Source organism: Pelobates fuscus, chromosome 7 (assembly GCF_036172605.1).
Source record: "Pelobates fuscus isolate aPelFus1 chromosome 7, aPelFus1.pri, whole genome shotgun sequence".
Taxonomy (NCBI): Eukaryota; Metazoa; Chordata; class Amphibia; order Anura; family Pelobatidae; genus Pelobates; species Pelobates fuscus.
The window spans coordinates 93,308,983-93,332,509 of NC_086323.1; the positions used below are offsets into that span (position 1 = coordinate 93,308,983).

At 38.4% G+C, this 23,527-nt stretch overlaps 1 protein-coding gene across 3 annotated transcripts in view; it reads left to right on the forward strand.

The window, feature by feature from the left end:
- Positions 1-23,527, forward strand: part of EDEM3 (ER degradation enhancing alpha-mannosidase like protein 3) — a 78,518-nt gene that overhangs the window by 52,470 nt on the left and 2,521 nt on the right. Inside the window, exons 11-20 of one of the 3 annotated variants that reach the window (XM_063426202.1) lie at positions 565-648; positions 2,531-2,614; positions 2,996-3,120; positions 3,715-3,880; positions 7,360-7,514; positions 9,408-9,561; positions 10,469-10,663; positions 11,993-12,158; positions 19,769-19,954; positions 22,169-22,216. In XM_063426202.1, coding sequence (XP_063282272.1) covers positions 565-648; positions 2,531-2,614; positions 2,996-3,120; positions 3,715-3,880; positions 7,360-7,514; positions 9,408-9,561; positions 10,469-10,663; positions 11,993-12,158; positions 19,769-19,954; positions 22,169-22,216 — 1,363 coding nt within the window. The remainder of the gene's footprint in view (positions 1-564; positions 649-2,530; positions 2,615-2,995; positions 3,121-3,714; positions 3,881-7,359; positions 7,515-9,407; positions 9,562-10,468; positions 10,664-11,992; positions 12,159-19,768; positions 19,955-22,168; positions 22,217-23,527) is intronic. The other 2 variants (XM_063426203.1, XM_063426204.1) reach the window with 2 other exon arrangements.

A 23,527-nucleotide genomic window follows, 5' to 3' on the forward strand; every position in this document is an offset into this window, starting at 1 on the left:
GGAGAGAACGATTCAGCAAAGGATTGTCATTCTAATCTTTTCCTAGTACACTGCATTGCTTCATTGACATTATGGGACCAGTTCCAATGTAATCATTATGCTTAAAATACTGCGATTTCATCTAGAACCAAGCTGCTGCTGATGGGCATTAGATACGGTTATGTAGATCTCATACCCAACCAACCGGTCTATAACATCACTCTCACTTGCAACCTTACCTTATATAATCTGGATAGAGGCATCAGTTCACCCACATCATCCTGCAAGAAACTGCTCATCATATTTTGAATTCTTCTTTAAGGATTATCCCAGGGACTCTCATCATGGAGAGCAATGAGTTGTCTTCTATAATCTCAGCCTCAGTGCTTCACTTTGAAACGTGGAGGCTCTATTGAAGGGGATAGTATGGCAGATTTAACCTAAACAACATAATCATATTTAATCAATGTTAAAACAGAGCTTTGTATCTTTTTTCAATATTTCTTCCTTCAGTTAGTACACTCTATCTGCCTACTGATGTAATGTCTTATATCTCACTGTTGCTTTTATCCTGCTGCATAATAGGTCTTAAAGGGAGACATAAGACCTGCGATAGAGACCCATGAAATGTTGTACCAGGTGATCAAAAAGCACAATTTTCTCCCAGAGGTAAGTGTCTGTGTTTCCATTTGCTTGAGTGTTTTTCCTACATGTTAGGTAAACATGTTAAGCTGTACATTGGCAATAAACGTGCAATACAATAGATTATTTTTGTATCAAAGTGAAAAGGAGTATAGTCTGCATTCATAGGCATACTTTAAAGCGGCCTATGTATATTTTGCATACCACCCCAAATGTGAATGCTCCGCTTGCGGTGGCCTGGAGGTGTAGCTGAACCTGTCCCACACAGATGTTGCCATCTTCTTCCGAGATGTACTTTTGTGCTCCTGATGCTTCATCTGCCAGAAGTCGATGTCTGTGATGTGCTGCGAGAAAAGAGTCTATGGAAGCTCCTGTGAGGCCGCGGGATCCTCAATATACAGAATCTTTTTACACTGATCTGTCACCAGTATGACAAAGCTTGATGTCTGTAGGTGGGCTTTTTTGACAAGCTTTGTCAAACATAGGAAAAATACTCTATCTTTTGATAGAGTTGAAATTTCAGTGAAATATCCAACACCGTTTTAATGAGCATTCCATGAATATTAAATCTTTATGAAATGCTTGATTGTTTGTGGGGGGAGGAGAGGGTCAGTCACTTTAGTGAAGGGTGAGCAACTTGTTCCATTACAGTTGCTAAGGACTACATTAGAGCATCATATAAAGGTGTCAGAACACACAGTGCATTGCAGTTTACTGTGTATGGGGCTACATAATCGCAGACCAGTCAGAGTGCCCTTGATGGCCTCCTGTCCACCACTAAAAACACCTTCACTGGTGGTGTGAGTGTCAATGGACCACAGAGCATTGGAACAAGGTTGCCTGGTCTGATGAATCACGTTTTCTTTTAGATCAAGTGGATGGCAGGATAGCCGGCTCAGCTATGGGAAGGAGGTAGGGCAGCGTAAACAGTGCTATGCTCTGGGCAATGTTGGTAAACCTTGGGTCCTGGCATTCATTGTTGGTGGTACATGTTACTTTGACATGTACCAACAACCTAGAGATTGTTGCAGACCATGTACACCCCTTCCTGGCAATAATGTTCCCTGATGGCAGTGGCCCCTTTCAGCTGGATAATGCACCCTGCCAAACTGCAAAAAGTGCTCGGGAATGGTTTATGGTACATGACAAAGAGTTCAAAGTATTGTCAAAATTCCTCAAATCTCAATCTGCTTGAGCATTTGTGAGATGTGCCAGAACAACAAATCTGATCCATGGAGAACCCCACCTTGCAACTTGCAGGACTGCTGCTCATGTCTTGGTGCCAAATATTACAGGACATGTTCTGAGGTCTTGTGGAGTCCATGCCTTGACACATCAGAACTGTTTTGGCATCACAAGGGAGACCTACATGATATTAGGCAGGTGGTTTTAATGCTGTGGCTCATCAATATAGACCCTGTGGAGTAGCTGTACAGGTTTTGAGTTTATTAAGTCACAATCAAACTGGTCCTACAGGGCACAATATAAATGAACAGTGGCTTAGCACGAATAAACAATTTTTACATTTTACATAATCACTGGCACATATGGAGACATTAATATTCTTAAATAATTCTGTTTATTCTTGACTATAAATCTCAATATGAAGTTGTAAACTTTTCTTGCAACACCGTGTACAAAGATGGGAAGAAAGAAAGAAAAACAAACTTCAAAAACCATTTAACAGCCGTTGTTTATATTGATTTCAAATTTAATGTCAAATTCTCACTTTAGTAAATAACCCCTGATAATGTCCAGGCAGCAGTAAAGGAAAATAATTGTTTATTATTTTATTTTATTTTCATGTGTAGCAGTTTTGTGTGCATCAGTCATCTTCTGATTCTTGTATTTTTTTTTTATTTTTTTTTTGGTTTGTTTTTTTAATCTGGATTTTTGGTTTTCTTTCAAGGCTTTTACAACAGATTTCAGAGTACACTGGGCTCAGCATCCATTAAGACCAGAATTTGCAGAAAGTACATATTTCTTGTATAAAGTAAGAAACCACCTTGTTTCAATTCCTTCATTATTTAATAGAATGTCTTGAGTATAAAACTACCTTAAAGTAAACGTAACAACTTTAATAATTAACTTTTGTGAAAGGTTGCTCTTTGTCACGATGGTATTGGTGCTATGATAATCCTTTACTGTTCATTAATGTTACTTGTACCCCTTAGAGGTCTTGTATCACATCTTAGGGGATGTTTAATAAACCATTTTAACGTTCGATACAAATGAATTTCATTGTGCATGGACAACTAGTGTTCTCTATACATTTGTTTTTACCTGATATTGAAACATGTACATCTGCCTATCGACATATTGCATTTGTGTTTTATATATCTGACAATCTGCCAAACATTTTATTTTTGCACAGGCTACAGGTGATCCCTACTATCTGGAGGTTGGAAAAACCCTCATTGACAATCTGAATAAATATGCACGAGTGCCGTGTGGCTTTGCCGCAGTTAAAGATGTGCGCACAGGAAGCCACGAGGATAGGTTTGTCTTTTTTTGATTCCTGGCACAATAGCTCACTCTGCCTCACCCCACCCTCCCATGTAAATAAAGGGTTAAAAACCCTATACTGACCTGATCCGCCCTCTCCAAAGTTTCTCGACGAGTGGGTGCTAATGCGCACGTGTGCCAAATGCCGCACTTGCATTAGACCTTCCCATTGGAAAGCATTGAATCAATAGGCATTCATGATTTCCTATGGGGAAAAACTCTGACGCTGGGTATCCTCGTGCAAAGCGTGAGGACGTCCAGCGTCCGATACGGACCAAAGGTCCGTTTTAATCCAGGAAGCCATCTAGTGGATTCCTGTTTGGAGAACAGTTCATTTGAACTGTATCCGGCACTAATAACGCTTGTGTTATACCAATTCTCTTGTTCTACAAGTACTTAATTTGCTGATTTCTTCTTATCCTTTGCAGTTAGTAGGATATTAATACATTTTGACAGTAATTAAACCATTTTCTTCATGACAACTTTAATTTATGAGGTGGAAAAAAAACCCACAGAATAAAATCATTTTACATTGATCTGAGATTTCCAAGCTTATTGAACATTTTCATTGTTTTTTTTTGTTTAAAGGATGGATTCCTTCTTCCTGGCTGAAATGTTTAAATATCTGTACTTGTTGTTTTCGGAGCGAGAAGACCTTATCTTTGATATAGAGGATTATATTTTTACTACAGAAGCCCACCTCTTACCCCTCTCGCTTTCAACGGCGAATCAAACCAAGCCTAAGAAAAACACGGTGTGTATTTGTTATCAAAGTTCTGATAGTTGGTGCCAAACTTATGATTAATTATGTAATATTTTCATGCTTTTCACATATCCACTTCCCTTTCTGTCTGTCACCTGCAGCCAGATCCTACAGAGGAACTTTTAGCAATAATATTTGTTTTCTCTCTTAAACCAGCCTGTCATTCATCCAAATTGCAAATTGGACACATGAATGTATGGCATTATGCCCAAGCATCCAAGTCCTTAAAGGAGAAGACACCTAATCATGCTATATTAACCTACAACATTATGCCATACGATATCCTTATGCTCTTAAGGGGCCAGAATTTCCTTAAAAAGAGTCCAAAATGAGTATCAAGTATAATTTACATTCAGATTTCATATATAATAATCTCCTTGTACAGCTCAATGCTGCCTTCCCTACTATTTGTTGACATTTACCGATATATGTGTATAAAGATTTGCCTTGCATTGAGAGAAGTGACAGAAGAGGTTTCGCCTCTCCCCAGTAGGTGAAGCAATACATATTAAAATGTATTGTATTTTATATACATACAAAATGTTTGAGGATTTGGTTCAAGACAATTTCAGGTTCACATTCCGCTTTACAAAATCACCAAATTATGTAGATTAAAAAGATGTATACAAAAATCGCTTCTGCCATCGGAGATGTAAGCCATGACATGTCAGGGCTGATTGATGCTGTCTAAGCTGGCTTTACATTCTGCAGCCTGCTCTCTGTCACTAACACTGTTTATCAATATGAAGAAGTGTGTTACTCTATGCATCAAATCTGAGGTTTGCAAGGCTATGGGAGCATCCGTACTCCTAGTGACTCCTGCATAGCAATTATATTAAGCACTTGTGAGTTCCTTTCATGGAAATCTATTATTCACAGTAAGCTCACTGCCCTGTATTAGGGATACTACGATCTTTAATGACATTGAGAAATATGCCATTCTCCACTCAACACTAACACATGCCGGTCTTTCCAGTTCTGATGCCTTCTGGGTTAGTCTACTTCCTCCTCCCTTTGGTAAATAGCCGTTGACAGTACAAACTATAAATTATGTAAATTTAATGACTACTTCATATCATTGGTTTTGCTTCCTGGTAGCACTCTAAGGCTGTTCATTGTCTTACTCTGCTGCACTGTTTATCTTAAAGGAAAACAGACATTACTTTTATTTTGTAAAATAATATATTAGATGTATTCTAGCCCCTGTGTGTTTAATTGTGTATCTTTTCTTTTTAATTATATCTCCTCACCTAGCCTTGCTCTATGGTGCCATGTATCCAAAATCATCTTTGGTCAGAAACTCTGATTATCTGACTTAAAATTAAGATAATTCAGAACTAGATCTTTCACAAATCCTTACATCCACCTCAGGCACTGGGTATCTCAACATGCATGCTTTGACTTGATCAGACAATCCAATCATGCATAGCCTTAGTATATAAATGGTGCTTCTGTCCTTAGAGGTAGCTGACCCATGTTGCAAGGTAGTGCACAGGAGACTCACTACAAAGAGTTAACATCTATGTGTCCATTGTAAAATAACACAAAATAATGCAATCTTCCGTGTGTTTGGGGTCCAGGGTGTTATCAGTACTAATTTAAAATAAATAAATAAAATATGACTTTCCATTAATTGATTGACCGGTTCTAGCAGCAAATTAGAACCAAACAAATCTCCTTTTGGGAGAGTGTGTGCTACAACAGATGTGTTATGAAAAAGATACAGCCGCTCTGTACACTAATGTGGATTACCCTTTATTCCACATGCAATAAATATAACAAAGGAATTTGGTATATATAATATATATATATATATATATATATATATATATATACACCTTAAGTGGAGAGCTATGAATGTTGAGGAATTATCTTACAGGGTCTTGATTGGATTGTATACGTCACATACAGATATGGAAGATGCAAATATATAATATAGTGCAGATTTACAATTTGTGCACTTTTCAAATGAGGTAGATAAATGGATCACTCACATTTTTCAGAGCCCATGTCTGGCTCTGTAAATTGGACTGGTATGCTTTTTAGGGCAGCATCCCACCACTATTTACTGCTGAAATTTTTCTCCAGGAAGATAAAAACAATAGGAACATGCAATGTGTAGTATAGTCAATTCACAAATATTTCTGATAGAATGTAAATAGGTATTATGCTCACCTGTTATAGAGCCTTAAAATACTGGCTCTGAGAGTGGTAGGCTTTGTGCCACTCTAAAGGGGTTGGCACTTCCCCAAATGAAGGTACTTGAGGCTTCTATGGACTTAGTTGAAAATGTAATCTATTTATTAATACAAATAGGCTAAAAAGTAAATAAAAATGAAATACAATGATTAAGATAAAAAGTCCTGGTTGCCGATATGCGTTTCACTCCTCCTGGAGCTTCCTCAGTCAGCTGTGTTCCAGCAGCAATCAAGTGATGGCTAAGACAAAGAAACACTATAGTCACAAAGACCACTTCATCTCAATGTTCTGTTATTTTAATCCTGAAATGTAAACCATTGCAGTTTTTCAGTTACTGCACCGTAGGGTTAAATCCTCTTCCAGGTCAAGTAAAACTTTGTCTGGAAATAAAATGCTGCTGGTGGCCATAAAGAAGTGGAAAGATTTTATTTAGCAAAAAGAAGAGTTCTGTTCAAAGTAAAGTCTACATCATGGTAATTTGATACTATTTCATGTGTCTGCAGTGCCAAGTGAAAAGATTTACCATGTATATTAAAGGGAACCTATAGTGCCAGGAAAACAAACTTGTTTTCCTGGCACTATAGCTTCCCCCTGTGTCAAGGCCCCTCCCTTATGTCACTTACCTGGGTCCAGTGCTGATGCCATTCCCCGCCGGCATGGGAGACCTAATGCGCATGCGTGGCAATGACCACGCTCGCAATAGGATTTCCCCATTATTCAATATTCAATGCTTTCCTATGGGGATTCCGTTGCCGCTGAAAGTCCTCATGCAAAGTCGACTTTGTGTCCGGAAGTCCCTCTGGTGGCTGTCTGGTAGACAGCCACTAGAGGAGGAGTAAACCCTAGCAGGTAATTATTGCAGTTTATAAAAACCGCAATAGTTACATGCTCAGGGTTAAGGGTGATAGAACATTGCACTCAGACCACTTCAATGAGCTGAAGTGGTCTGGGTGCCTACAGTGTCCCTTTAATTGGGTAGCACAGCTATTTATAGTTGTCTTGTTTTAGGGATATGCGTGTGTTGACCATGCATTCTTTTTCAGAATAATGTAAATGATGGATTGTAAGGAAGATTTAGGATCTGTAGTTCTCAGGGATTGCTTGTAATAAATTTATGCTCTGTATCCTTACCCCAACTTTTCCACATTGGCTGGTTACATGTAAAAATATTTATTTCCCATGTTATATATGTATTAAAAAGATCCAATTTACTTTAACATAATAATGAAATCTTTGCAACTACTGTTACTCTTTTAACATTGTATCTGCAGACAACTCAGTACACAGAGTTGGATGATAGCAACTTTGATTGGTCGTGCCCAAACACACAGATTCTTTTTCGAAATGACCCAATGTATGCACAGAGCATTCGAGAACCTTTAAAAAACGTGGTTGATAAGACTTGCCCACGAAGTTCATCAAGAGTGTAAGTGACCAAGTTTTAAATAAATGTTATATGTGTACAATTTTATTCTGTGTACAATTTGCATAACTCATTTTTAGGGGGGTTTTTTGGCCATAAATCTATAAAACGGTGCCACTACCTACCAATTTGTGGATTTTTTTTATTTTCCTTACACAAATTGTGAACTTTTTTTTTTCTTTTGCATTGGGTGGGGATTTATGAGCTATTTTTTTTTTTATTTTTTTGGTCTGGTAAAAAAGGCCAGCCAGGATTTTGGATATATGTACAACAAGCATGTCAAACTTGCGGCCCACAATGGATATATTTGCGGCCCACCTGCCTTGGGACCACTTTGTATTGTGGCTGCTACCAGCTGCAAGACAGGAAAGATATTTCCTGTCTGATTCTTGTCTTTTCTTCCACGGCCAAACGCGTGCTCCCGAAGGCCAGCCACTACCCTTCCCGAGGAACATCTGGCCTGCTTGAGCAGATCTCATCTTAAGGTAGGGGGAAGAGGGACTTGGAGGACCTTCATGTGTAGTGTGCTCAATTTGGGAGTGGGTCAGTGTATTAAATTGGTGAAGGGAGTGTATTAATTTTAGGGAGGGTGCACTGTATTCATTTTGGGGAGGAAAGGGGCCAATGTATTGGGGAGAGGGGGCAGTGTATTAATTTGGGAGACGAAGGGAGGCAGTGTATTAGAGTGGTGGGCACTGTGTTAAATTGGGGGAGGGCAATGTATTAATTTGGGGGAGGGAGTCGTTAAAGAGTGGTGGGAGGGGGGCAGTGTGTTAAATTGGAGGGAGGTCAGTGTATTAAATTGGGGGAGGGAAGGCAGTGTATTAAATTAGAGTGCTGGGAGGAGGGGCAATGTATTAGAGTGGGGGGAGGAGGGGCAGTGTATTAAATTGGGTGGAGGGGGCAGTCTATTAGAGTGGTGGGGCGCAGTGTATTGGATTTGTGGGCAGTGTATTAGAATGAGGAAGGGGGCAGTGTATTAGAATGAGGGAGGGGGCAGTGTATTGGATTTGTGGGCAGTGTATTTAAATAGGGGGGGCAGTGTATTAAATTGGGTGGAGGGGGCAGTCTATTAGAGTGGTGGGGCAGTGTATTAGAATGAGGAAGGGGGCATTGTATTAGAATGAGGGAGGGGGCAGTGTATTGGATTTGTGGGCAGTGTATTTAAATAGGGGGGGCAGTGTATTAAATTGGGTGGAGGGGGCAGTCTATTAGAGTGGTGGGGCAGTGTATTGAATTTGTGGGCAGTGTATTAGAATGAGGGAGGGGGCAGTGTATTGGATTTATAGGCAGTGTATTTAAATAGGGGGGGCAGTGTATTAGATTGGGTCTGCATGGAGCCACTAAATGCTCCCCATGGAGATGCTGATTGGCCCCGCAGCTTTTTGCCACACCTGCACAATAGCCTTCCAATGCTTTCCCATGGGAAAGCATTGGATTGGCTGAGATCTCAGACAAAGTGGAGAACACAGTCATAGGACTTCAAAATCAAAAAGATAACGCAATTTGTTTTTTACAGCTGAGCAACAGCATACATCGACCATTTCAGTCTTATTACCAAATTTTTATTAATATGTCAAGGTAGTTGGACTGAAACATTGGTTATATGCAAATGCACGTCTTCTTAAAATAAATTTGCCCTTTTGTTTACTTTGAAGCCCTACGAGTATGAGACGTCCAATGTCAGGCAGCATTTTTATGCTGTACTTTTCTAAATAAACCTGCGTTTCTATGAAAACTTAACTTTTTGTTTTTTTGAGGCCCACTTAAACTTTGTTTATTTGGCCAGTGTTAGTCTTTGAGTTTGACATACTTGATGTACAAAAACAATATCATTACGACGTCACTTGATTTAATACGCGCATCTAATTAAAAATATTATTTGTTTTTTGGAAGGGATGAGACCTCTGGGGGTGGGAACAGGCCGCCACTTCGTGCCAGAGATTTTATGGCAAGTAATTCAGAACATTTGGACATCCTGAAGAAAATGGGAGTGAGTCTCATTCACCTTAAAGATGGACGGGTCCAGCTGGTTCAACATGCCAACCAGGTAAGAGAACTCCTCTATCTACAGGAGGGTAGCCATTATCTTGGTAATGTGTCCTTACATTATTATTATTATTATTGCAATTTAAAGGACCACTCTAGTGCCAGGAAAACATACTCGTTTTCCTGGCACTAGAGTGCCCTGAGGGTGCCCCCACCCGGCTCTGGAAAGGGGAAAGGGGTAAAAACTTACCTTTTTCCAGCGGTGGGCGGAGAGCTCTCCTCCTCCGATCCTCCTCTTCTCCTCCCCGTCGGCTGAATGCGCACGCGCGGCAAGAGCTGCGCGCGCATTCAGCCGGTCACATAGGAAAGCATTCATAATGCTTTCCTATGGACGCTTGCGTGCTCTCACTGTGATTTTCACAGTGAGAATCACGCAAGCGCCTCTAGCGGCTGTCAGTGAGATAGCCACTAGAGGAAATAGGGGAAGGCTTAACCCATTCACAAACATAGCAGTTTCTCTGAAACTGCTATGTTTATGAAAAAATGGGTTAACCCTAGAAGGACCTGGCACCCAGACCACTTCATTAAGCTGAAGTGGTCTGGGTGCCTAGAGTGGTCCTTTAAGGTGAGGATGTCCTTTGCATAATATTAACATAATATTAACATAAAATCACCTGTTTTATTTTTATTTAAAAATGTGTTGATACTCATGTGCAAATATCTGCTTGCCCGTGCATTTTATTCCCAATTAAATAGACAGTTGCTTCTTTGTTTTAGTTGTAAATTTTATGTGCCTGCTGTCTCTGAAATCCAAAATGAAAAGGACAGTATTATTAACCCCAGTAGTATGTGTACATCACTGCTTGCCTGACATGTTGCAGTTTTAGGAATGGAGAGAAACGTGTCAAATGCTGGAGGCAAATTTACTTGACTGAAGCTATAAAAAAGCACTTTGAAATGTTCTGCAGGCTGCAAGTTCTGTGGATGCAGAGGATGGTTTGCGTTTTATGCAGGAAATGATTGAATTGTCCAGCCAGCAACAGAAAGAGCAACAACTGCCTCCACGTGCTGTCCAGATAGTTTCCCACCCATTTTACGGAAGGGTGGTACTGACTGCTGGGCCTGCCCAATTTGGAATGGACCTTTCCAAGAATGTAGCAGGGGTATGTTGGCTTAATGACATGAAACGTTTTATACCTTTTTAGCTATGTAATTTCTTTACTAAACCAAATAGTGACATGGTATTTAAAAGGTTTTGTCCAGTTAAACAGACATGCTCAAATGCTGCAGCTTTTCCAGCTGTACTATTTGGGCCTAACTTTGCAGTTCCATTGTCTGTTCTTAGCAATTCCTGGTTTAGTAAATAAATCCTTAAAGTTTTTGTAACATATATCTTAGAGTAGTGAAGATATTGTTGGCTATTTTCTTCCTCTGACCCTATAGGACAAAAACTGCCTATAATGTTTTAAAATCCGGGTTAATAACTTTCTACTTGTCTACCTCCTGGGCATAGTGACCCTCAGCAGCAGCATCATGATGTTTAAAGTCTAGTTTACTATTCTTTGCAGAGTGGAACTACTCCTTTATTAGGATTCTAATTGGTTCTTGAGATCACATGCTCAGATCTTGGGGACTGTAGCAAAAAGGCTAGTGTGATTAAAATAAACTGCTTTTGGCAAAAAATAGGTGAATAATAACAATGGCCGTGCATTGCATAGGTTGCAGTGTCTGAGTGATGGAATACAAATTGTCCCAAATAAAGCTTTCAGTTGCCTGTTACATTGTGGTTAGTGTCCTACTGCTGGACCAGGAGTAAATGCATACCGTTTCTGAAGACACACTGATCAGGTTATTTATGAAAGTGAATTTCAAATTTAAGGCCAAAGTGGATAAACTGGAACCATAGCTAACTTGGAGAATTTTTCCAGTTTGGCTACTTTGCCTTAAATTAGAATTTTACTTTGAATTACCAACATTTCCCATTTTCATTAATAACCTTGTGAGTGTGTCTTCAGCAACTGTGTATATATACTCGAGCTTGAAATTCACATGAATTTCCGACCATTCCACCTTTAGTAAATAACCCTGCAGTGTTTTCTGGGAGTCTGGCATGTGATCTCTCGTGCCTTTCACATGGTAACATCATTCTCCATGCACAATAAACCTGCAGGAGAACTAATGAGAACTGGACAAATAGAGCAATGGCAGCTATGAAAGGAACATGGAATGGAGAAACTTAAATGGGAGGTAAAATCCGAGGAAGGAGGTGGAATGGAGGGGTAAGATATAAATGGGAATTTGAGAGATGGAATACGTAGTAGAGAAAAGAAAATTAAGATCAAATGGGCAGGTGAGGTTGAAAGAGAAAATTAAAATTCTTAATTTTTTAATTAGAAAATTAGATTCTTAAGCAGTATTGCCATGTATTCCAGTACAAGTGTATGAGCAAGGCGAAAAAGACATACATGTGTTGCTTTTCATATTTCCAACAGGCTAGAGGCTTTGTAGCCAGGACTGAGCCATACAGCGGCTGCTCTGACGTTACAAATGCTGAATCGATAAAGGGGAAAATTGCACTCATGCAAAGGGGTCAGTGTATGTTTGCTGAGAAGGCCCGCAATGTCCAGAAATCCGGGGCTATTGGAGGAATTGTCATTGGTAAGTTGTGTTGTAAAGCTGCTTATGTAGTGATCTTACTTTATTTATTTAAATTTGTAACGATTTGACCTCTTGGGTACTCGACTCTGGACCATTTTCAGATTACTCTACCTTAAGGATTAGGTATCTCACTAGAACTCAGTGACTTCCGTTCCAGACTTTAGATCCCTTATTTTTAAATGAATTGAAAGAACGATGAAGGAAATAAATCATGACCTTTACTGTGCTTTTGGCAAACAAAATTGTACTGTAGCACATTCTGAATTTACTTTATATGCAACGGTTGTAGCCTTTACATTCTATTAGACGCCAACCTTGCGAGTTGCATGTTTGTGCCTAGCCTAGAGAGAGCATCATTTCAAAAAGCCCAGAGTCTGCTTCATTATCCAGCGACTTCCTACTTCCTTTAACAGTCTTAGTTTATTATGTACGTGGATAATGTTTAAATACTTGGAGCATTGAGTGATAAACTAAAACAACAATCTCCCCCCACCCCACAAGACTCAACTGTAAACCCAAAGTAACGAAATATTAACCTAATAATCAAATATTAATGTTTTTTTTTAATCATTATATCAGTCCTACAAGCTTGACAGATCTATCTGTGTAAATACCTTTAGGCTTTTTTTACAGCTTTTTTAGGGGAGGTAAAAAAATCTAATTGTCTTTTTTATTGTCACCTGCAATTTGTATTGTAAAGACCTATATTGGCATAAATTAACAACAGAGCCTAGCAAATACTGGCCCTGTGTAGACCATGCTAGAAACCACGATGTATTATACATACAGTGTGTTTCTTGGCCTGTGGATAATGCGAATAGACTTGTGTGTGTATTCATGTATATGTGTATGGGTTTACCATACGGTAGACAGGACACACGGCAAGTGCAGTAATTACAGTGTATGTACATGTTAATTTATATAGTAAAAAACAGGTGTAGTTATAACTAAAAGGTACACTAAAGCATTATTAACACAGGTTTGTATTCCTAACGCTTTAGCTTCCCTGTCCAGCTCCATGTGTATAATTAAAAATAATAAAATGAAGGTTTTTACTTTCCTTTTTCCAGTCCCGAGACTTCCTCGGTGCTGTTTACCTATCCAACTCCCATGAGGTCATTGAAGAGTCATAGCTTCTCCGGGAGTGGTTTAATCCAGTGCTCCTGGTAGAGGTACATTGGGAACCTGATGCACATGCGCGGTGAGTGCCATGCACGAATCCAAACTTCCCAATAGAAAAGCATTGATTCAGTGCTTTCCTGTGGGGGCTTTCACATCCTGCGACTGCGTTTTACTAGAAGAGGATTTAACCCTGCAAACGTAAGCGTTTCAGTTTCTAAATAATAAAAACAGTGCTTTGCATTGCAGGGTTAAAATAACAGGACCACTGCACCCAGGCCTTTTTACTGAGCTGAAGTGGTGTGAGTGTCTTAGTGTTTTTTTTAACAGATTACATTGCAATAGAGGGAGGTGCAGTAGGTATACAGTGTATATGTACTTGTATAACGCTAACAGGTGTATTTCGCACTTAACCGGATACATTAAAGTAGAGGAGAAGTGGTGTAAATTCAGTAGTTATACAGTGTATGTGTATTTACATAGCACCTACAGGTATATTTAGCTAACGACAGTAAATGCAGTATACTGGATGTGACCAGTGCTATATGAATCCAAGAAGAAAAAACGCACAGGCACTCCAACTTCAAGCCGCAGGCAGATTTATTAGGACAGAATGCAACGCAACGTTTCGACTGGAAAGGTCTTTTTCAAGCTGACACCACATGGTGAAAAATGTGCTTATATAACAAACACTAACAACTAAGAAATCAATCAATCAATCACTGCTAATTAGTAGAAATTCCTAATTGATGAAAAGGTAATTTAAAAAGGCATTGTAAAAGAAACAAATATCAAATGTGAAATATTACAATATATACATAAATCAGATCAGTAATGCACACTATATCATTAACTTCATACACACAAGACATGAATCATTCTATGATCATATTAATGCTAGGAATTCTAGAATGTATATATATAGGATAACCTATTATGCCATGAGTATTCCCTGGTTACAAATACTGTGCCCATAGAGGAGAGAAAACAAGAAAACAGCAAATAAAAGAGTAAATACATGCAGCTTATCCTCCATGGTAACCAAACGTAACCCCCTTCCGTGTCTGTGAACCGCACATGACGTCATTGGAACGCATGTGGGGAACCCTCCTCCGAACGGATTGGCTGGAGGACCAAACATAACATCGTTCTGTGTTCAATTCACCATTGCACAGCCCACATAGTGGAGTATGTTCACGCTGCCACATCACTATCCCAAAGTAAATCTTCACAGAACATCCTAATCATTCAGGCATGTTGTATGGCACAGATCAGGAAAATAAATCTATTAGATGTAATATACAATATAAATCAATGTAAATAAACAGGGGTAATAGTTATTCATATAGGAATACCAGAGATGGACACTTAGAATAATCATCATACCAAATAAAAGCCAATTCCATTTTAAAGGTACAGACCTCAAAAGTCAAACACCTATACCTAGCAAAAAATAAAAAAGGAGACAGCGAAGAAAATACAGGGACAGTAAATTCCCATATGGAACATAAGAGTCTGTATATATAAGGACAGAGACTATCTAGTCTAATTATATTCTCTCATACATAGGCACAGTCGACATTATTGCAGATTAAAGGTACAGACCTCAAAAGTCAAACACCTATCCCTAGCAAAAGTTAAATAAAAAAAGTTAAATAAAAAAGGAGACCGTGAAGGAAATAAAGGGACTGTGAATTCCCATATGGAACATAAGAGTCTGTACATATAAGGACAGAGACTATATAGGCATAAGGAATCCATCGCTAATCTATGTGAGAAAAAATAGGGAGTATCTAATATCCACATATGGAACTCTCAAGTAGTCAGTGATTCAATTAAGTAACTATGTTAAAGAAGTGAATCCATAAGAGCAAATAGTAATAAAGTGCAAGTGCCACAAATCATAAACAAAATAGGTAATAAATCCAAGCAGTGACCAAGTAGTCCAAGTAATCTTATGATCACAGTGTAAAAAATGGTGAAAAGTTAATTAACACATTTTTAAATAAGTGATCCAAGTCTAATAATGTGATCACAGTGTATAGCACCACAGGACGGAAATACCATCCTTACTACTAACAGTGCATTCATGTACTTATAATAATATAATTGTGCATTAAATAGAGAGTACATGTGTCCACATCCTAGTAGTCCCTGAGAACGCCTACAAGTCCCTGAAAGATCCAGCTTATCATGTCGTGTAGTAGACAAAAATAGGGTGTCTAGGAAACCAGCACCAAACATCTAAAAAATCCTGAAAAATATAAAAAAATGAGAGTTAAAAAACAAAGATAAAATAAAACAATCATTCCTTAAATGAGCATAGACAAATCATATTCATAATTCAAACCCTTTGGGTATAATGTATCCAGTTCCCGTATCCAATATGCCTCACGTAACAGAAGCCTCCGATTTCTATCCCCCCTCCTAGGAGATTCCATAATGTGTTCTAAAATCTGGAATCTGAGCTGAGAGACCCCATGTCTAGCCTCTATAAAATGTGCCGGTAAGGGCAAATCAGTCAATCTAGTCCGAATCGTGGACTTATGTTTAGAGAATCTCATCTTGAATTTCTGACTCGTTTGCCCTACATATAGAAGGCCGCATGGGCATTTCAATGCATAGATGACAAAGTCAGAATCACAAGTCAAGTATTGTTTAATAGAGTACTTTCTACCACTCCGCGGGTGATGAATCACATCACCCCGGATCATCGAATGACAAGAGACACAATTGTAACAAGGAAAATTACCTTGTTTCACATCAGATAAAGTGCCAGTAGACTCAGGAACCAAAGTTTTCACTAATTTATCTTTCAACGAGGTGCCTCTTTTATAGGCAAACATAGGTCTTTGGGAAAATTCCACAATGTTGGGATGACATTGGGCAAGAACATGCCAATGCCTATATACAATTTTTCGTAAGTCATCTGAATATCTCCCAAATTTGGATACAAATTTTAACCTCTTGTCATTCCGTTGTGATTTATGGGAGTGGAGTAAATCATCTCTATCCTGATCCTTCACTTGGTTGAGTTGAGTATTAAGCAATGGTAAAGGGTAACCCCGTTCCATAAATCTGGTGGTCATCTTATCCAGACGCCTCTCAACAGTATCACCGTCAGATACAAGTCTCCGTACACGGGTGTATTGACTCTTAGGGAGGGCTTTGAATATAGCTGGAGGATGAGCACTAGAGAAATGGAGGAGTGTATTCCTATCCATAGTCTTCTTATAAAGGTCGGTGACAAGCCTATCCTCATGTTTTTTAATCAAAATATCCAAAAATGGTATCTCAACAAGATCATAAGTCATTGTAAATTTGATACTATCCGAGCATGTATTCAAGAAAGTAAAAAAGTCCTCAAGGGACTCCAATGTGCCACACCACAATAGCAGCACGTCATCAATATAACGCCACCACCTAGTGGCGAATTGTTGGAATAAGAAATGAGGATAAATCAATGTTTATAAATATGCCAGCATATGTGGGTGCCACATTGGAGCCCATCGAGGTACCCTTCAACTGTAAAAAGAATTGGTTTTGAAACAAGAAATAGTTATCTTTCATGACAATCTCTAGGAGCACCATCAGAAAGTTCAAGACCTCATCCTTAAAGCCAAGTGACATGAATGCAGATTTGGCAGCCGCCAGACCTGCATCATGTTCAATAGATGTATATAAACTTGTCACATCCAGAGTGACAAGAACCAAATTATCATTAGATGATATTTAAGTTTTAGTAGCACCTCAGTGGTATCCCTTACATACGACTTAATATTGCTCAAAAAAGGCCTTAAAATGTTGTCAAGGAATCTAGCTAAAGGTGACAACAGAGAACCTATCCCTGCTACTATAGGTCTACCGGGAGGTCTAGTTAAAGATTTGTGAATCTTTGGGAGAGTGTATAGGGCTGGTACAACCGGTGTTGTTTCAAGCAAAAACTTGAACAACTCCTTATCAATAATATGGTTGTCTAAGGCCTGTTTTAAACAAGTTTCTATTTTAGACTGTAAATTCAGAGTGGGGTCACCAGATAGACGTTTGTATGTCGTAGTGTCTCCCAGTTGTCTAAGAATTTCGTCTACATAATCAACTGTATTTTGCACCACTATGGCACCCCCCTTGTCTGCAGACTTGATTGTAATTGCCTTATTCCCACTGAGGGTATTCAAAGCCAATCTTTCTTTCTTAGAGAGGTTCTGCATACCTTGGAGATGTTTACGTATCGGTTTGGATGAAGTTATAATATTCAAATCAATTCAATATACCAAATTAGCAAAAACCTCAATAGCATGATCAATAGAAGGAGGGTTAAACCTACTCTTATTCTTAAGTTTGGTATCACTGAGTTTAATGTCTGCATCTTTTTGCTAATTTGGTACAAAAGGATTTGAATATTATGATGTTTGGTGCTGGTTTCCTAGACACCCTATTTTTGTCTACTACACGACATGATAAGCTGGATCTTTCAGGGACTTGTAGGCGTTCTCAGGGACTACTAGGATGTGGACACATGTACTCTCTATTTAATGCACAATTATATTATTATAAGTACATGAATGCACTGTTAGTACATAAATGCACTGTTAGTAGTAAGGATGGTATTTCCGTCCTGTGGTGTTATACACTGTGATCACATTATTAGACTTGGATCACTTATTTAAAAATGTGTTAATTAACTTTTCACCATTTTTTACACTGTGATCATAAGATTACTTGGACTACTTGGTCACTGCTTGGATGTATTACCTATTTTGTTTATGATTTGTGGCACTTGCACTTTATTACTATTTGCTCTTATGGATTCACTTCTTTAACATAGTTACTTAATTGAATCACTGACTACTTGAGAGTTCCATATGTGGATATTAGATACTCCCTATTTTTTCTCACATAGATTAGCGATGGATTCCTTATGCCTATATAGTCTCTGTCCTTATATGTACAGACTCTTATGTTCCATATGGGAATTCACGGTCCCTTTATTTCCTTCACGGTCTCCTTTTTTATTTAACTTTTTTTATTTAACTTTTGCTAGGGATAGGTGTTTGACTTTTGAGGTCTGTACCTTTAATCTGGAATAATGTCGACTGTGCCTATGTATGAGAGAATATAATTAGACTAGATAGTCTCTGTCCTTATATATACAGACTCTAATGTTCCATATGGGAATTCACTGTCCCTGTATTTTCTTCGCTGTCTCCTTTTTTATTTTTTGCTAGGTATAGGTGTTTGACTTTTGAGGTCTGTACCTTTAAAATGGAATTGGCTTTTATTTGGTATGATGATTATTCTAAGTGTCCATCTCTGGTATTCCTATATGAATAACTATTACCCCTGTTTATTTACATTGATTTATATTGTATATTACATCTAATAGATTTATTTTCCTGATCTGTGCCATACAACATGCCTGAATGATTAGGATGTTCTGTGAAGATTTACTTTGGGATAGTGATGTGGCAGCGTGAACATACTCCACTATGTGGGCTGTGCAATGGTGAATTGAACACAGAACGATGTTATGTTTGGTCCTCCAGCCAATCCGTTCGGAGGAGGGTTTCGCACGTGCGTTCCAATGACGTCATGTGCGGTTCACAGACACGGAAGGGGGTTACGTTTGGATACCATGGAGGATACGCTGCATGTATTTACTCTTTTATTTGCTGTTTTCTTGTTTTCTCTCCTCTATGGGCACAGTATTTGTAACCAGGGAATACTCATGGCATAATAGGTTATCCTATATATATACATTCTAGAATTCCTAGCATTAATATGATCATAGAATGATTCATGTCTTGTGTGTATGAAGTTAATGATATAGTGTGCATTACTGATCTGATTTATGTATATATTGTAATATTTCACATTTGATATTTGTTTCTTTTACAATGCCTTTTTAAATTACCTTTTCATCAATTAGGAATTTCTACTAATTAGCAGTGATTGATTGATTGATTTCTTAGTTGTTAGTGTTTGTTATATAAGCACATTGTGCACCATGTGGTGTCAGCTTGAAAAAGACCTTTCCGGTCGAAACGTTGCGTTGCATTCTGTCATAATAAATCTGCCTGCGGCTTGAAGTTGGAGTGCCTGTGAGTTTTTTCTTCTTGGATTATTGTACTGGGATTGCTGGTCCTGCTCTGGAGCACCCTTGGCCGTAGGGACTGAGTGCGGTTCTCATCACTTACTCTGCTCAGTGCTATATGAATGACCGTTTACTTATCACTTTGCATGTTACATTGCAGTAGATGGAGGTGCATTAAGGGCAGTGTATATTTTATTTATATAGCACTCTAACAGGTTTACTGAGCACTTCCTAAGAAATAGACAAAATGGTAACTTGAGCAAATATTAGAATAGAGGGATATCTTGCCGCTAGTAAATGCCTGGAAAGATGAAGAGTATTCTAATGTGTGAAAAGAATATACCTTGTAGTGTTTATTTTAATTTGTGTGAATATGGTCTACTTTGTCTTCTCTTTATAGATGATAATGATGGCAGCAGCAGTGACACAGCCCCCCTTTTCCAAATGGCTGGAGATGGGAAGAATACGGATGACATTACAATTCCTATGTTGTTTCTGTTCAGCAAGGAGGGGAATATTATTCTAGATGCCATCCAAGAGTACCAGGAAGTGGAGGTTCTCCTGTCGGATAAAGCCAAAGACAGAGGTGAGCAGTATTAGATTAATTAATGAAGGGATGGCCAAAGCGACATGGCGGAGGAGGGGAGTGTGGGGGGGAAAGGGTCAAGGCGTTGTTCAGTAATAACTCAGAGGTTTCCTTTTGGCCATTCCTGTTAGTTGTGGCCTTTGTTCTTCCACTACTTGTCCAAAAATGGTTCTGTAAGATTTATTTTAAAAGGTTACTCGAAGCACTGTGACCACTTCAGTGTTTTGAAGTGGTCATGGTGCAAGGATCCAGTTTGCACAGCTCTTCGCTATGAAACGCTGCAAATACAGAGATCTTAAAGCGATCTGCCAGAGGGTGTTACTTCACCTCCAGCAGCGTGATTAGCCAGCCCATAACGAGCGTGTACAGATCTGAAAATCCCAAATAGGAGGTGCACCTCATAAGATCTTTTAGGGACTAGATAATGATATCTAGAACATTTCCACAAGTCCTTAAAGGAAAATTTCAACCACCATAACAACTACATACACAATTATTTGTCAAAATATAAGTTGGTAAAACCAAAAAGCAGCCTTACATGTTTGTTGGCTCAGACTCTTTTGGGGGTCAGTAAAGTATCAAAGGATAGTTACAGTGCTGGGATAGAATGCCATGTGTCTTAAAAATGTACAAGGGCATTGCCACCAATGCACCCTACACCAACCATGCGCGACTTGGTTCTGGTGGTGAAAGGGTTAAACTTCACTCTTTGTCTGAAATAATTTTAAAAATCCCCCTCAGTAGCACCCACACATAATTATAATAATATAAATATTAATATTTTATAACAATGTCACCACGAAGATACATCATAAAAAGTAGAAATTAACAATGTCCTTAGGATTTTAAAAGTAACGGTGTCTTCTGCCCCAGTGGACATTTCCACACCATTGAATCTTTACCTCCTGTATTCATCGCAAGTTTCCAAGCTGCTCCAGAGGTGGAGGGAAGGTATACCTTTAGGAAGTATAACTAACCCCCCTTTGTGTTTCAGACCATAACCAATCCAAACCAATTTATTTTAACCTTTGTACTTGTCACAGAAATAATTATTGTATCTATGAATTTGTTATAATTTTTCAATTCCATACGTATGTCACACTTCCTACTTATGACCTAATACCTTGGACTTCACAGTTTCTTCAGAACGGCTTAAGCTGCGCTAGCCATTTTCATACTCTTTTTGTAGGGTGTGCTTTCCCCCTTCTGAGTATGCACTATTTTTATTGTAGCTATTAGTCTGTGGGTTATTATTAATGTTTCTTAATGACTTGGAGGCAGCTCATATGTAACATTTCACACTTTGCAAAAGAACTCTGGTTGAAGTCACAGCTTAAAAAGAGGAATTCATGCTGTAAAAACCAAAGAAAAGAAAGTTACCTGCGCTCTCTCCTTAATCCCTATGTATATTTAGACAAATGGAGGTAATTTAGTTGCTCCAATGGCCATTGGAGGGAATGCCCGCCTGCCAACGTCAAGGCAGACCCCCTTAAGCGGGTCCTAACACTGACCCTTCAACCTGCTTCCTTGAGCTTCTGGCAAAGATATCTCTAATGAGACAGAGAGGGGTATTCATGCTGTAAACCTTCTCACATCTATCGCATTCCTATACAATGAAATGAACTCCTCTCATGCTGAAATAGCCGATTCATGTAGGCACTACCCAAATCACATTAAATAGCAATATTCTATAGTGCAACAATTTATTATGCACCCTTGGTGTGACTGGCATTTTATTCATATTTTGAAGGGCTACGTAAAAATATGGTCGATCTAGTTTTAAAAGAAAAAACAGACTGATATTTTTTTAGTGGCTCTTTAATTGTAATTTATGAAATCGGTGGCAATTTTATACCAGTACAAAACTTGAGCGCATCTGTGGTTTTACAAAAAGGTGGTTTGGGGACCTTATGTGCGCACTTTTTTTTTTTTTTTTTGCGCCAAATGTTTTGAACTCCTCCTCCCCTCAACCCCCCCCCATTACGTTCAGGGGATGATGATTCCTGGTGTTTGTGGTAGTCTAGTGGGGACTAGATAACTTATTACCCTGTGTTCATTATGTATCTCTCTTTTCTCAAAATGTTCCTCTGTAATTTCATTATCACACTATCATCTAATATAAATAACCCTTGTGGTACAGTGTACGTTACAATAATTGTATATTTTCACCATGTATTTTTTTTTGTCTTATTTCTGCCAATCCTGGATTTTCAGCGACCATTTTTAAAGGTAAAATAATACCAAACTACATTATTGATAGCAGTAAGTATTTGTTTACACATGGCAAAGTGACAACGTAAATGAGAATGATGGCCCCCAATTAGCAGTTTCAATGTCTAACCACTTTTTTTTGTTTCTCTCTCTCTTCCTCTCAATTCAAGGACAGACTCTTTAACTGCTATCCATAAAACATAAGTACTCCTTGTTCTGCAACTTACTACAACCCCAGCCTTGATTACATTCAATCGGGTGAAAATGGTTGATAAAGATCACATTTCAATTAGATTTAATGCCAGCTGAAATTCTAGTAGCCAAACCAGATAAATCGGCTGGCTGAGCGATATTGTCTAGTAAATGTGTTTCGGCAGCACATTTATCAAGCTGCCAAAAAAAAAAAAAAAAGAATTGTGTGCTTGTGCTGCCAGCGATGAAATCGTAAAAAAAAGGAGGAAAAAAAGGATTTTTTTTTTCTTTCACAGTTTTTTGATATTGGTATATTAAAGGCCATTTATGAGGATTATCTTTGATAAATGGCATGTATCGTCAAATCTGATCATTTCAATATTAATATTGATTTTTGATATTTTTTTTTTGAAACTCCGTATTATTCAAAGCGATATTTCTCAGTTGCAGATGTCTTCAGGGGCGTGATTTAAAGGGACACTATAGTCTCCAAAACAACTTTATCTTAATGAAGCAGTTTTGGTGTATAGATTATTTCCCTGCAGTCTCACTATTCAATTTCAAAACTTCTAAAGTGTGTTAACAGCTGATTGAAAATGAAACCATTTATTTCATGCAGGCTGTGTGAGTCCCAGCCAGGGGAAGTGTGCCTACAGCTGCATAGACAGAAACATAAGTGATTTGACTGCTAAATGACAGAGAATTGTGTAGTGACACTGCAAGGGTATTCTCTATACACCAAAACTGCTTTATTAAAATAGTTGCTTTGGTGACTAAAGTGTTCCTATAAATAGATTGGAGCTGATAAAATGCTTATTTAATAAACTGCTGATATTATGTATCAGTTGGTATGCTTTTGAGGCCCTAATTTACCATATATTGAGCTTTTTATAGTAAACAGTCGCATGACTGCATTATGACACAGCCTGAAATTTGGATTTATGGCTACTGTCCTCATTCTTTAGTGACCAGCAAAATCTTTAGGGAATGCGAAACATTCTTTGTCAATGGTATTTGACCAGGTTGCATAAAACATGGTCAAAACGTTGTGTTGGCTTGTTTAAACTCTACATTAAAGAGCCACTAAATGTTTTTAATCATGGCCTCTTTTATCGAAACCAGTGTTTATATGTAGTGGAATCCAGAGTGGGAATAAAACAGTATATACTT